Source organism: Pseudochaenichthys georgianus, chromosome 16 (assembly GCF_902827115.2).
Source record: "Pseudochaenichthys georgianus chromosome 16, fPseGeo1.2, whole genome shotgun sequence".
Taxonomy (NCBI): domain Eukaryota; kingdom Metazoa; phylum Chordata; class Actinopteri; order Perciformes; family Channichthyidae; genus Pseudochaenichthys; species Pseudochaenichthys georgianus.
In genome coordinates this window covers 19,479,852-19,494,727 of record NC_047518.2, presented here as the reverse complement: position 1 = coordinate 19,494,727, position 14,876 = coordinate 19,479,852, and the positions used below count along the sequence as shown (strand labels likewise).

General features: G+C 42.1%; 1 protein-coding gene across 5 annotated transcripts in view; it reads left to right on the top strand.

Moving 5' to 3' along the window:
* Nucleotides 1–14,876, top strand: part of grb10b (growth factor receptor-bound protein 10b) — an 81,814-nt gene that overhangs the window by 52,291 nt on the left and 14,647 nt on the right. For 4 of the 5 annotated variants that reach the window (XM_034102017.2, XM_034102016.2, XM_071205829.1 and 1 more), the window contains exon 6: nucleotides 12,081–12,237. In XM_034102017.2, the coding sequence (XP_033957908.1) occupies nucleotides 12,081–12,237 (157 nt within the window). Of the gene's footprint in view, nucleotides 1–10,196; nucleotides 10,613–12,080; nucleotides 12,238–14,876 lie in introns of those variants that run through there. The other variant, XM_034102019.2, reaches the window with a different exon arrangement.

Genomic DNA, 14,876 nt, shown 5'->3' with positions numbered 1-14,876 from the left:
ACTTCTAACATACTCAACAATTGGTTTCTAACAGGCATGGTAAAGTGAATTTTGCTCTAGGCTGCTACATAATACAAGCACGGAGGAAGCATTGAGACATTCAAAAGACATTGGCATATAAGAGCAAATACAGCCTTACATAAATATTTTTTTAAATATCATCTGCCATACATTTCCCTGCAAGAATAACCATGTTTTAAATGAAGGACAAGACAAAGTATTGGATTGCAGTGAACTAAGCTATTCAAAAACATTGGCCATGTCAGGCACTGTGTCTGTGCGACTCAACTAACAACAACTCATGATATCTAACTGCCCATTTTTGCCTACTTAAAAAACAGCCATTCTTGTTTCAGAGTATTATCATCTTAAAATTCAAGGGATACAAAGCAAGAGCAGGTATAGACACAAAGTAGTCTAAGTAATGAAAGCTTATCATTAAATAAATACAGGAAGACTCTAGATCAGCGGCTTTCAAAGTGTGAGGCGCACCTCCCCGGGGGGGGGGCCAGAGAGCTTCAGGGGAGGCGCAGCATGAGAAAAAACTAACGAGAAACAGTGAAATCTAGCTAGTTAACTTCAGCTAACTTTATGCGCCATGAATGCCCGTCTCTTGTCCATCCTCTGCAATGAGATGGGCGCTCACTTCAACCAGCTGCTGCTGCACTCCGAGGTCCGGTGGTTGTCCCGGGGCAAGGTCCTCACTCGCTTGTGTGATTTGCGCGAGGAAGTTCTCCTCTTCCTCGCCGAAATCAACTCCCCACTGGTTAAGCACATGGAGGACATGAACTGTGTTGCAATGTCGGCCTGTCTGTCCGATATATTTGACCGGATAAACGTGTTTATTCCTGTTTACATTGCATCCCCGCATCATCCGCCTGTGCGCATCAAAGACGCAGACTCATTGTTCCCACTAAAGTAGGGGTGAGTGCAATAAGGAGGCAGAGTTGACGTTCAGTGTGTTGCCGGAGCATATAAGGATTTATCCACGATGTTAAAAATGTTTAAAACATAAAGATAAAAAGATTTAAAAAAGTTATTGTTTAATGTTTTAAGGAGGTGACGCTACTCAGCCAATCAAATCAGTGCAGTCAGTGAGTCAGCACGATAGATTCAAACACAGAGACGAGACAAGAAGAGAGAAACAGTCGGAGTCATTTCAAATGGCGTGCTCAAAAAAAGAGAAAGGTAGACAGCGAAAACAGAGCATTTAATGACATGTTCTCTTACTGGACCTCTTTGAAATGCAATTGAATGCCCCTGCATTATAGCAACAACAACAACAACAACAATAATAATAATAATAATAGTAATAATAATAATTGGGAGGGGGGTCGCGGCTGTTCTTATGTTCTCTGAGGGGAGGCTCACCTTCCCACACTTTGAAAACCCCTGCTCTAGATTTCAACGTACATCAGGTCGTTTTAACCGAGCATCAAATGATGTCATCACAGCTCATGTATTAGTGATAGATGAATGAGGGAATCCTTTTCAATTGTTCAATGAGGTAATGGTATGAAAGTACCAGCCTTGAATATAAAAAAATTGTTAATTATTAATATCCTACGTAATTCATTTCTGTATTGAATTCAGCTAAATAAATGTCTTCCATAGGAACCTGAATGGACCACCCAGATACAGGCCATGATGCACCTTTAATGGTCCATCCCTCACTCTGTGTCCCAGAAGGCAGGCAGTGTAAGATTAGAAGCCACAACTTTCACCTGGCTAATAGAGCAGGATCCCATTACTCCTGCAGCTAATGGGGATCCCTGATGGTGTAAGATCTCTCCTCCATCTCTGTCTCTATATTTGAGATGCTCAGAGTATCAGGTGTGTGTGATTTTGCATTTAGCTACCCTGGGCAAACCACTGACAATGCAAAACAATATTGATTTAAAAACTCTTTGGCCCATTAGATAAGCCTGACAAACTTTGCTCACGTGTTTTTTGGCAACCCAAGTGACCCCTTTTCGAGCACCAGATTGTGAGTTTGCCCACCAATATGTGCGTGAATATTGGATATAGGTGTATACGCATGCGTTAAGGTTGATGTGTGCCCATGTGTTTCACAAAGAGAGCAATGTGATGCTGCCTGTAGGCATTTCATCTGGCCAAAGCTGAACAGAGCTGCTGGACTCATGTAGGTCATGGAGACTGCATCTCCCTCTCTCTGTCCCCCTCTTTCTCAGGGAAGTAGGACAGCTCGGATTTCTAAGGCTGCTGCTGCGAAAGTTGGGAAGAAAGAGGCAAAAAAGAAGAAAAGAGAATGAGGAATTTAAAAGCTGTTAAAAAATGATATTTAGATGTATGAATGTATGGCTCACCCAGGACATAACACAGCAAAATATATATTATCTGCTGTTAAAATGTTCATCCTTTTTATAACTTTGATAGTGCTTTTGTGTTGACATTATATCAAGAGAAAGCTCACGGTAATAATCAAGAGTCAGAAGACAAATGGGAAAAGAATTATTCTATTTTCCTGCTTAAACATGTTTTTTCTACTTACTTAAGTTATTATAAAACATCAGTATCACTTCACGGACGTGCCATTTTTTATTTGAAGCCTAAAAACGGCACATAAAAAAGGAGGAGAATATACAGTAATGATGTTACAGATTACTTTTGACAATTAGTCTTCAAAGTGCTGATATTGAATTACTGGTTTTTATAGCCTAAACAGGATTTTGGAGACCTGATACAAAGAGCTCAGATAATGGGATTTGTTTTAGAGGAAAGAAAGGGGGAGAGAGACACAGACACAACTGTGGCGCTGTGATCTTGGCATCTCAAGAGGATACTCAGTGTTGTTTGGGACAGTTTCTACAGATCTGAGGCACATACTGTTTTTCCTTTGAATGAGAAATGATTGTTTGTAGTTGACTGTCATGCTAGAAGTCCTTTATTAGACTCATGTGACACAAGGACCTGTAGAGGTCTTTCACTTCATAAAATGTTTTCTTTCTCTTCATCTTATTGGTTTTACCTCTAATATTGATATCATTGAATAAATAGCTTAATTATCACATCATTATTACAATGGTTTACTTATGAGTACATTGATATTTTTCTGCAATCTGAACGTTTTAAATAAAGTATAACATGTACATTTAAGCAATACAATATATCTTGTAGTTCGGTAGTTTTGGTCAACTTGCCGTACAACCAGTGGACTACTTCCAGTGTATTGCCAAAATCATACCACTGATTTCCTCCTTTGTTTGCCCAATCACATTTCCCCTGCCCCATGCTTCTGCCCCCCTGCTGTAATTGGACAATGGCTCCAAATCAGCAGTGGTCTGAAAGGACATTTGCCGCCTGGGGTTTCCTGGCAATCGCCCCTGGTACACAATTAAGCATCCACCCCCACTTTTACTCCTGTTGGTAAAATATTTGGCTCCATGCGGGATGTTTCTCAGCAGGTAGTCTCAATATATGGGGAAGAGATTGTTCTTGCATCATCTTAACCCTGTCTAGATGGCCTTTGAGAAGTGTGTGTACACTCTGCATGTGCACATTTAAATAACAAGGATATGTATAACATTTTAACCAAATAGTGATCCTTTGAAATTCAAATGACACATGAATAAGTTAGAAGGATAACAGGTCAGCTGTGGAGGGATGACTGAGCAATGTTCTTGACGTGGTTGTTCTACGTAAAGTAGAACATTGAAAATGGAAGTTCAGAAAAGCTAGATAAGTTGGAGCATAGACTTTTGAGAAAAAAAAGAAATAGCGGTATTTTCCAAGAAGCATCATTTGCCCTATAAAACCAAACCAGACATTTAACCTCACATCTGGCATAAAAATGTACTGTTACCCTTAATATACACATACATTGTTTGTTGTGGCTTTGCCAAAAGTCTGTCTTCAAATATCCTGACCTGCATCTCTAATTGAATTTGACCTTGCTCAGCTCAAATAACTTTGAATCTTCGATAAGTCTTAAAACCCTGAGTCGTTGTTAAGACTCCATTATTTACAGACTGAGCAGCTCTGTGGGATAACTATCTCCCCAATACACAGCGTATGGTTTGATGCATGGCTACACAGTGGCAGTGATGGCAGTCTGCCACCATACATGACGTTGTATTGTCAGTGTGCTCTGGGAGTCTTTTCCTCCTATGCTTCTCTCTGTCTCTCTCTGTCTTTCTCTATTTCTATACCATCCCTCCCTTCCTCTCTGCCCCCGCACCCCCCTCTGTCCCCTGCCTACTAAATCCCTTTCTGCCTTCTTTTGCTTCGCTGAGCCCAGATAGGCCTCTATGTCTTGGGACTTAATTTGACACGGTAATTGGATGACAAGGGACAGTTCACCGTCTCTTCCTCATGAGTCAGCAGAGTTTTCTTGGCTAGTGCCTCCCACCACTGCTGACTACAGGCGCTGAGTTGGGATGGCCAATTGTCCGAGGCCAATTCAGGTTTTTGTGTCTCCATCTCATCATCCGGACATCAGTTTCCAAGTGCGGGCGAGACCACACACAGCACCACATTACAGTCTGATGGGCTTTATAGAAAGTACTTGTTAATGGGAATATGCAGCAGGGGTGGGTCGTGTGAGCCAAATCATTTTTTCAATGGCTACAGTTCTTTTTTGGCAACACCAATAGGGATTTAGTCGGACATAGACAGAGCAGATAGCTAAATGTTGAAAGTGGAGCGGTTTGTCTAGGCAAGACTGATGACCTCCAAAAAGCAAGCCCATTGTAATTCTCTACTTAGAAAGACAAGTAGATAGTTGTGCAATGGAACTGTGAGGCCTTGGCAAAGCATAGGTGGAAATGAAAATTTGAATAAGAAATGTAGAGATTTACATAGATTTTTCAGTTAACTGATAGCTCAAATTTCCTTCTGAGCAGTTTCTATTAGAGTAATCAACAATGTAATGTTTATTAACTCCATTTTCGTTTGTATTTAAAAGAACAAACAAAAAACAACAACTATTTAATCCTGATTTATCCTGATTTCTGCTTATACAATCAAGTTTCTCTCCAGGGACCAATCGATTTAATTTCAGTATGCTCAAAATATTAAGCATGCTGCTACGAACAAGCCTTTTAATCAGATGCTGAGGTTATAAATGGTTATGGTTCATTTGAGGGCTGTGGTTCGGTTGAGGGTAGGCCATAAGGCTAAATTAAGAACAAGAACGTCTCAGTGCATGTTAATAATATTACGCACTGGGTGAAAATATTATCCTTGTTGCTACGATATTTAGTTCGAAAACAGGTTAGAATTTACATATGCATAGTTTGTGAAAGGCAATACCTGAGTTTATTTTCCCCATGCTTGATCACTAACTTTCTTCCTGTTATTCTGGTTTAACTGTTTCAAAAACATTGCCCACATTAAATGGAACCTGATGTGTGCGCAGGATTATATATGCCTAATGGCTAATAGTAATTTAGAACTGTATAGTGTGTGTGTGTGTGTGTGTGTGTGTGTGTGTGTGTGTGTGTGTGTGTGTGTGTGTGTGTGTGTGTGTGTGTGTGTGTGTGTGTGTGTGTGTGTGTGTGTGTGTGTGTGTGTGTGTGTGTGTGTGTGTGTGTGTGTGTGTGGGGGGGGGGGGGGGGGGGGGGTGTGTCCAGTTTCTCCCTGGGGGATTACATCACAGGGCAGTTATCAGACCTGAGTCATCAGAGAAGTTGAGAGGCCCTGTTCCTCTCTGCGCCTCCATCTAAGGCCCCGGCCACACGAGGACGAAAACGGCTAAACGCATAGGATTAACGCAATCGCAAAAAAGCTTCCGTCCACACGCAATATTCACCGGATAGTGTCTGTCCACACGAGACCGCTTCGTTTAGCTCCAACCGCTGGAGAAGCTGCAGTACATATGCAGGAGCCTGTACGTGGCGCTGTAACTTCCTCCACAAAAGCAGCGAAGAAGCATGGTTGTCATGGTTACCCTTCTGTTTATTCTCCGCGGTGGGGGCCGAGGGAACCGGGCAGAGTTTTTCGCCAGTCAACGTGTATTAAAGTTTAAATCTTCCGGACAAAATTATAGGGATAACTATCTCCCCAATACAGGTCTCCCTTGAAAAAGAGATCTATGATCTCAATGGGACCAATCTGGTTAAATAAAGGTTTGAAATGAAATGAAAATAAAAGTGCCGGTCAAAGGTCTTCTTTGTTATTTATTGAGCTTTAAAACAAATGAATAACGACTCTATATAATATAATAATAAAATACACGGAGCCTCTCTTTTTCCTCCCTCTCTTCTGTCAGTGTCTGTCTCATGCAGCAGCTGATCCAGTAATGAGTGACCCGGCCGACAGTAAAAATAAACACATTTATAACTAGTTTAGGTAGTTTGAGAGGTGTCTCCGTCCTGTCAGATTAGACTTCACTCGCGTTTATGTCCATATCGAGAGAAAGATAAATAATCTGAATTTAGTGTGCAGTTTACTTTGACGCGGGGGTGAGCAGCAGAGGTGGGGAGAGGCGGGGCTATTGCCTCATTATTATCAGAAAATGATCGTATAGGGCGTACACACGGAGCCATTGGACCCCCCAGAGAGTTGCGTATGCCGTTCTATCCACCTTGGGACCCGTTATTGTTTCGGTCGTCCTCGTGTGGCCGAACGGTCTATATGACACTAAACAGTAACGCAAACGACCGTTTTCGTCCTCGTGTGGCCGGAGCCTAAATGAAGACACACTTCAGCACATTGGAGATAAAGACTTTCTTTCTTTCTACTTTTTATCATCTATTTCTATATGACTAGTGCTCTTATTACAACTAGTTTTCTTTATTACTGAGCTGACCTGTTCTCTTGTCTAATACAGTTCATTGTGCTGTCGGCCCTGTATAAGTCTTATAACGATTAACAAAGTAAAACTACTACTTACTCCTTTTTATGCAACATTAGAAGACACAGTTCATGTTCAGGGTCTTTCTTTCATTTTCTATTTCTCTTTCTTTTCCTTTCTTTTTACTTCGTTCTTTCTTTCATTTTCAATTTCTCTTTCTTTTTTACTTCTTTCTTTCTTTCATTTTCTATTTCTCTTTATGTTTCTTTCTTTTTTCTTTCTTCTTCTCTCTTTTAAAATATATTATCCTACTTAAAGGTGGGGTAGGTAACTCACTTCAGAAACACTTTTTGTTATATTCCATGGAATGCTCTTAACATCCCAATACCAATGAATATATTAAATGCTTTGACAATAAATACATAAATAAATTAAAAATGTCATCTGTGGAAGACGTAGCGCTGTAAAAAGCACGACCAATCATCTGAGCCAGCCCGGCTAAAGTAACTGGATGGCCTACCTGCCTGTCAGCCTTCCATCTGTGCACAAACTTATCTCGTGCCCTCATTGGTCATGTGCACGTTCGTGTGTGTTGGAGGAGGGGCTCTGTAAGGAAGTCTGAAGGAAGGGGCAGATTTTTTTCGGCTGCATACTTTCAAATTCTAGCGCACTCGAGCTGGTTTTTCCATTCTTACCTACCCTGCCTTTAATGTACCTCATATTTTTACGAACAAAACTATCCTTTGCCTTTAAGTAGAAGACCAAGAACTAGAGTAGGCCAGTTAAAATGGTTCACTCTGCTCTCATCTCCGTCTGCTTTCTCATTCCTTCCTCTCACGAGGCAGTCTTATGATTTCGCCACACAGCAAGATACGAGTTCCACAGCTAATGAAAGACCAGTTCCCATCTAAATCCATCTACATTTAGTCATTGCCCTTATCCATGTACACTCTCAGCTGATCAGTATCATCTGAGTGTTAAAGTCGCCAGTCACAGTTGAGGTGTTTCTAATAATGTCACAAAGAGATACTTTTCTGCTGATTCATGCTGCTCCTGGCAGACGCTACTTTTCCTTTCCGCTTCCTACACTCTGTCCTGATGTGCATCTCCACTAGCTCAGCCTCCTCGTGTTTCTTATCACCATACTTGCACTGAGTTTTGTTCATAACTTGCAACAAGTTATTCTTACTGTATCTCCTTTTTACACAAAGCCTTACCTCTGATAGGGAATAACATTAGACATTTGTGTGCAAAGATCTGACTGTCCCTGTTCACTTAAGACGAGGATGGAAATTATAAGTCTCTACTCATCCATAAAATGAAACAGGACTTCGCTTGGACATGGCAGACAGTGGGGATGTCCATGTGTATCTTTATCTCCTATGATTATGTATTTGTTCACAAACCCCTTTCAGTTTTTTCAAATATCGAATAGTCAGTTCTCCCTGCACTTTACTGCGAGTGCATTATGTGACTTTAGGTTAATTTTGTCTCCATGATCCCACTTCTGTTTGCAGTGTTAATCTGACTAATAAGTAAGAGCTGCCATTCCAGTGACAAGATGATGATCCCTCACTGGCTTGCAACTTGCAAACCCCGCTACACTGAACCCGTAATGCTAGAAGTTCTGCTGCTCCATATGAACCTCTGTGGTAGGCTAATGCCACATGTGGGCTGTGGCCCAGCAAAGTGTTTATATTTACAGTTACTACTAACTATGGCATAACATTTGGTTAAGAATGTGGGTTGATCAACACTTTTTGGGCTTGAAACTTCACTTTGGACATAACACAACAGCAAAACAAACGTTTGCCCCCTCCTCTGGAGGGTTATCCCTATTGAGCAACTGTGAGAACCTGTATTGCAGCATTTGTGATGTGTGCAGCCTTCCTGGGGCTTTCCCCTCCGGCTGACTAACTGTGACGTACACGTGGGTGTGCGTCTGTGTGAGTGTAGTGGCAGGAGGGGGGTGGGTGGGAGAGACAGACAGCTGTGCAGGCCAGATCTGTAGTTAACAGTAGGAAGCATTCACACTACACATTCTGCTGCAGTGTGTCACCAGACAGTCTTTCTCTTTCCCTCTTGCTGCTGCTTCCCACTCTTTTCCCTTCACTTTTCTCATCTTCCTGGTTCTCCCTATCCCATACACACACTCACATGTGTGACTGTGGATGTGCATTCACACACACACACACACACACACACACACACACACACACACACACACACACACACACACACACACACACACACACACATACACACACACACTTTTCTCTCTCTCTTTCCCCTCCCCCAGCTACAAACTCCCCCTTTCCCTTCCTTCATCCCTCCCCAAAGTTTCCCGTTATAGTAAATGAAGTAGTATCTCTTTGACTGCTACCACTTTTACCACTACTTCCTCCTTCCTTCTGTGGAACTGTGCTCATTCCTGGATTGCACCTCACCCACACATGTACAAATACTCTTCCTTCTTCCGAAAAAAAATAGGAAAACCAAGAAAAAGTTGCTTCAACGACAGAGTAAAGCTGTTCTCGCCTCTCCCAGACGGGGTGTGTCAAGGCTTTTGTCTGTCAGATGCCGTATTAAATATCAGAGTTAAAAGGAGGGCTGGGGAGGGGGTCTGTGTGTGTGTGCATGTGCAAAGGTCTTCTGGTTTTTTGTTCTTTAGTGAGAAAGAATGTTGGCACGAAGCTTGCCACCAGGGGAGGAGAAGAAGGTCTCAGTGCTCAAGTGCTGCTCCAGGTTTGTTTCATTTCATTTGCTCTGTAATGAGTCTTGTTACTGCTGTAAGAGGCAGAGAGATCTGACTGGGAGTTAGAAGTTAAGCCACACGGAGGGAGGAAGGGAGGGAGAGGAAAAGAGAAGCATGGAAGAGAAAGAAAAACCTACTCGCCCTCACTTGAAAACTTCTGAACATTTTGGAGACAAGAAGTGCGACAAAGAGAAACTTTTTTACTCCTTAATTTCTCCTTTCTTTCTCTTCCTGCTCCTCCTCCTCCTCCTCCTCCTCACTGCCCCACACCCTTCTCAAATGAAAACTCTCGCTCAGAGCTCTGCACAGAAACTGAAGCAGAGAAGCTTACGAGAGGTCTGAAAAAGTTGGCTCTGCCTGTGCATGACTGTGCGTCTGTGTGTCTGCTGGAGTGTGTGTGCCTCTCAGTGTGTGTGTGTGTGTGTGTGTGTGTGTGTGTGTGTGTGTGTGTGTGTGTGTGTGTGTGTGTGTGTGTGTGTGTGTGTGTGTGTGTGTGTGTGTGTGTGTGTGTGTGTGTGTGTGTGTGTGTGTGTGTGTGTGTGTGTGTGTGTGTGTGTGTGTGTGTGTGTGTGTGTGTCTAGGTCTGTGTGGGAATGATTACATCAGCCTGCTGCTGCCTTATGATTGGTTGGTGAGCGTGTGGTTTGATTCAGTGTGCCTCGGAGCCCGTGGCTGAGGCTGTAACCCTTTGTGAGGGGGAGAGAGAGAGAGGGAGGGAGAGAGAGAGAGAAAAAGAAAGATAGTTGTCAGACTCAACCGGCACTGGAAGCACTGTACCTGCTGCCATCCAATCACTGACTGTCTCTGTGTCTGTCTTGTGAGCTGCAGCTTTAGGTCACACAAACAGTTTTTTTTTTTTTTTTGAAAGACAGAGCCGGCGGCCTACATAGACTGAAGGATTGTCTGCAGGCTATGTGACAGGTAGCACAACTGTCAACTGTCGCCACTGTATCTCTGGAGGACACAGGGCTACACAACTGAACGGATTTTGTATTAGTGACTGTGAGTTTGACTGTGTGTATATGTGTGTGTGTGTGTGGGGAGCCAGGCTCACTCCAAAAATGCCTTCGTGTTCCCCGGACTGCTGCCTATTGCGGGCTGAGGTAAGACCGCTCTCTTTCTGTGTCTCTTATCTCTCCCTGTGTGTCTCTGCCTTTCCTTGCCTCCTTCTCTCTTTCCATTTCTCTTTGAAGTACTGCCAGGGGCGAGACATGGAATGTGTAAATACATTAAAGGCTGAAGACAATTTGTCTTTTTTCGAGATGTGAGCAGAGCAGTTTAAATAAGGCGTCAAATAGGACAGCGGTTTTGAATGATTGAGGCTCCTTTGCCTTTCTTCTTGAACATGTTGGACATGTTAGGAGCCTCAGGCCTGGTTTGTACAAACTGTGAAGCTACAGGCTTCTTCTTTGCCCTCCAAGGGAACAGAATTTCTTTGTAATGTCATATATTATGTGGGAAGTAGAATGCATACATGACATGCGTAGGATTAGTAGGCTGGATTCCTGTGTAGGCTAACAAGGCTGGATTTATCTGCAGGTTAGGGAGGCTGTTTGTGTTTTCTGTGGGACATGGGATTATATGGTTATCTTTTGAAAAGCAAAGGAAATTAAGGACTATTTACCACTTTAAATTTGTTATGGGAAATATAATTCCTTGATGTTTTCTTGATCTCCAACAAGTCAAGGCTCCCAGTATATAAAAGAATATATCTGGATGTAAATTGATGTCTCTTACACGGATGAGATCTTAGAGTGTAACCTACTCCGAGCCTGATGCACTGTTGCTATACAGTTTATCAGTGTACAGGTCAGTAGTGGCTAAATATGTATCTGAGTATGTATTGAGTCAGTATTATTAATGTAAACTGAAATAAAAATGATTGTAATTCCTGGATTGGATTAATACTGGCTCAAAACATAAACCTGTGTCTATGAAGTTGGAAGAAAGAAACACTTTTCCAATAAGCTATAATTAGAAACACCATGCTAACTTCCTCTTAAGCTGTAGACTACCCCTCTTTGTGTTCACAAGGGCAGACGCTTGTTATGCACTGCACTTTATTTGCTTCTATATTACACCAACAAGTTGCTATAAGAACTGCTTGTCTGTGATTTCTAACACCACAATTGCTACATAGTTTTGAATGTCTGTTCTTTTCTATTGTGTGCTATAATTACAGCCCTGTGTATTCTATATTGTATGGGACGCTATATGATAAATACTGTGCTAGTGTTTGAAGAAAATTGCTGGCTTCACCCACCTATTAGGCCGAGTGTTAAAAAAAATGGTTTGTGTTAAATGACTTTATCGCGAGTTCCTTCCTGGGTTACCATAACAATGTAAATTCAAACCATCTCATGCTAAATGTATCCTTGACAGATGTAACAGTTTATTAATCTTAAGCTTCATTTCCCTCACATCAAGGACATCCTTATAACTGGTTTGACAGCATTCTTGTCCTTTTTTAAGATTTCATTTTTGAAACACCTCCGTCTCTAGTTTACCAGACTTCCTTGAAATGATCCCTCTTAATGTAAGTTAACTCAAATTTATATTTTCTCCTCCTAGATTGTGAAGATCTTCAGTGAAGACGGCATGGGTAAAGTGGTAGAGATCCCAGCGGACATGACAGCCAGGGACCTGTGCCAGCTCCTGGTTTATAAAAGCCATTGTGTGGACGACAACAGTTGGGCACTTGTTGAACACCACCCGCTGCTAGGACTAGGTAAGGGGCAGAGCCCTGCTGGCTCAAATACACACACACGCACACACACACGCACACACACACACGCACACACACACACACACACACACACACACACACACACACACACACACACACACACACACACACACACACACATAAAGGAAATGTTCAAATTCGGCTGTGATCATAGCAACATCGGGCCATTCGTGAGGGCATCTAAGCCATCGTATGACCGCTGGTGGAGTTTCTCAGGCTCCGGCAGCAACTTCGTGAGCGGCAATTTCGTAAGGCACTCGTGAGGGCATCTTGTCAAATCGTGTCATCTTCGTGTTATCATCGGTGCATTCACCCTCACTCTGATCGGGGCGAATGCCCGATGGCACCGAGGATAACACGATGCCCTCACGATGGCCTTACGAAGGGCAAAATTGACACACGAATTCAACACGAAAATGAACCTTCGCAAGGTCCTTCGGCTATTTGTTGGCATGCCAAAGATTTTGCCACCGCTCACGAAGTTGCTGCCGGTGCCTGAGAAACTCCACCAGCGATCATACGATGGCTTAAGATGCCCTCACGAATGGCCCGATGTTGCTACGATCACAGCCCAATTTGAACATTTCCTTTATCGTGTGTCCATCGGGTTGTTTTATTGCACAACAAAATCATATAAACATATTATGTAAATAACCCAATTTGTGTTCTGTGAAACTAAAAAGGATATAATATATTATTTTGAAGGATAGTTGACAGGAAGTTGTTGTTGTTATGGAAACAACATTATGGAGAAAACGTATAACATAAAAACATATAAAGACGGATAAAGTAAAGAACAAAGTCTGAAGATATCAGTACAGTATCATAGTACTGTAACATAATTGTTTTTGGTACTTTCATTGCAGTTGTATGTCTTAAATGTAATGTAAATGTTGCCTTCGTGTGTGGTTCGGGGCCATCTTCCTGCGAAATTCACAATTCCATATTCGTGTGTCCATCGGGTGTCAATTTCGGGACAGTGTGACAGGGGCTTTACAGAAAATGCACAGAGCCATAATGTCCAGTGATCTAACCTGTATTAAGCATACGAGGAAGGGAAACTGTTTCTTGTGAAAAACCCGAGACAAATATTGAGCTGCTTGTCATTAAAAAATATGTAGGTTAAACGTCAAATCTGCCTGTGCAGAGGATAAAGTTATGAAGGTGGACGAGGCATTGCACATGGGTTCAGGGTTGCAGGGATGATTTTCTGACTTAATATTTAGGAGAACATTTTAGTTGAGTAAAGTGAATATGACGTGCAAGCTGCCTGAGTTGAGTGTTGCCTATCCAGTCTCTGGCTCCGGTGTATAATATGCTTGAAGCAGCATGAACAATTATGTTAATGAAAGATCTATTTCCAAAAGTTATTGCTCTGGCATAATTTCCATATGTGGAGAAAGCCTTTCCTACAGAGGTAGGAGAAGTACTCAGACTGTGTACTTAAGTAAAAGAAGAAGTACCAGAGTGTACGACTACAATAAATGTAGTGGAGTAAAAGTACATGATTTAGCGCTGAGTTGTAGTGGAGTAGAAGTAAAAAGTACCAAAACATTGAAATACTCAAGTAAAGGTAATCATTTAGGGTTATGCATCAGGAGATGCATTACTGATAAAACGATGCAACTGATGAACATAGTATCAACACCTTTGGCGGACTTGTGCCTCTCTCAGTGTCAGAGTTGGTGTAATGCTATCAATCCAGTTCTATAAATGACACTGCAGAGAGGTGTTGGAAAAGATTGATGGAGAGTTTAAAAGGCCATGTTTCAAGTTAAAGTTCAGACCAAGAGCAACAATACCACCATCACCACTCTCCTTAAAATAGAAGCCCTCAGTGCATCAGACACAGCCCTCATGACTAATGCAGCATAATAAGGTCAAAGCCATGATACTCAGGAATGAGGAACCGTATTCTATGCAGAACATTTCATTTGATTATACAGATTTAGTTGTTGCATTTTAGTTGGCCTGACATTAGCACTGGGTAGAAAGTTACACAGTAGATTCTTCATGGATTCAGGAATACTGTTTGATATTTGAGAAAGTGGAGGGCAGGCGCTCACTGAGCTTGGTGTCTTTGTACCAATTTGTAAGGAAAAGTAGTCTTAAAAACCCTTGATCAATCCCTAGAGTAGAGCATCTTTTTATGTGTTGCTTCATTACCACGGAAGAGTGTTTTGCGTTTCTGTCGGGCTGATTTTGTGTTAGACTTGGCAGTATAACTGTACGTTGGAAAAGCTGTGGTCAGCTGAACGTTAGAAAACCCAACCTCCCCCTGAGGAGAGGGCGATTATAAAGCACTTATGGAAGACAAGTTGAGCCTGTGCTCATGTCTTTACAGTTTAACAGATGTGGGAGAGGAGGGGGTGTAGCTTTATTTAGAGCAGTTTTTCTGTTGCTGTACATGCTGTGGGAAGAGACATGGTGGAAAAAAGTGGAATTCTGCTGTCACGACTAACATAATTTTCTTGCCTGATGTGCTGTCACCTCAGGAAATTTTTGAAAATATATTTGCATTATTCAAAGTGCAGGTCCTAACACTCTCGCCTAATATTTCACCATCCATCATGATCTGATTACATTTCTCATCAATGCTGCCAAAAGGATGCTGCCAAACA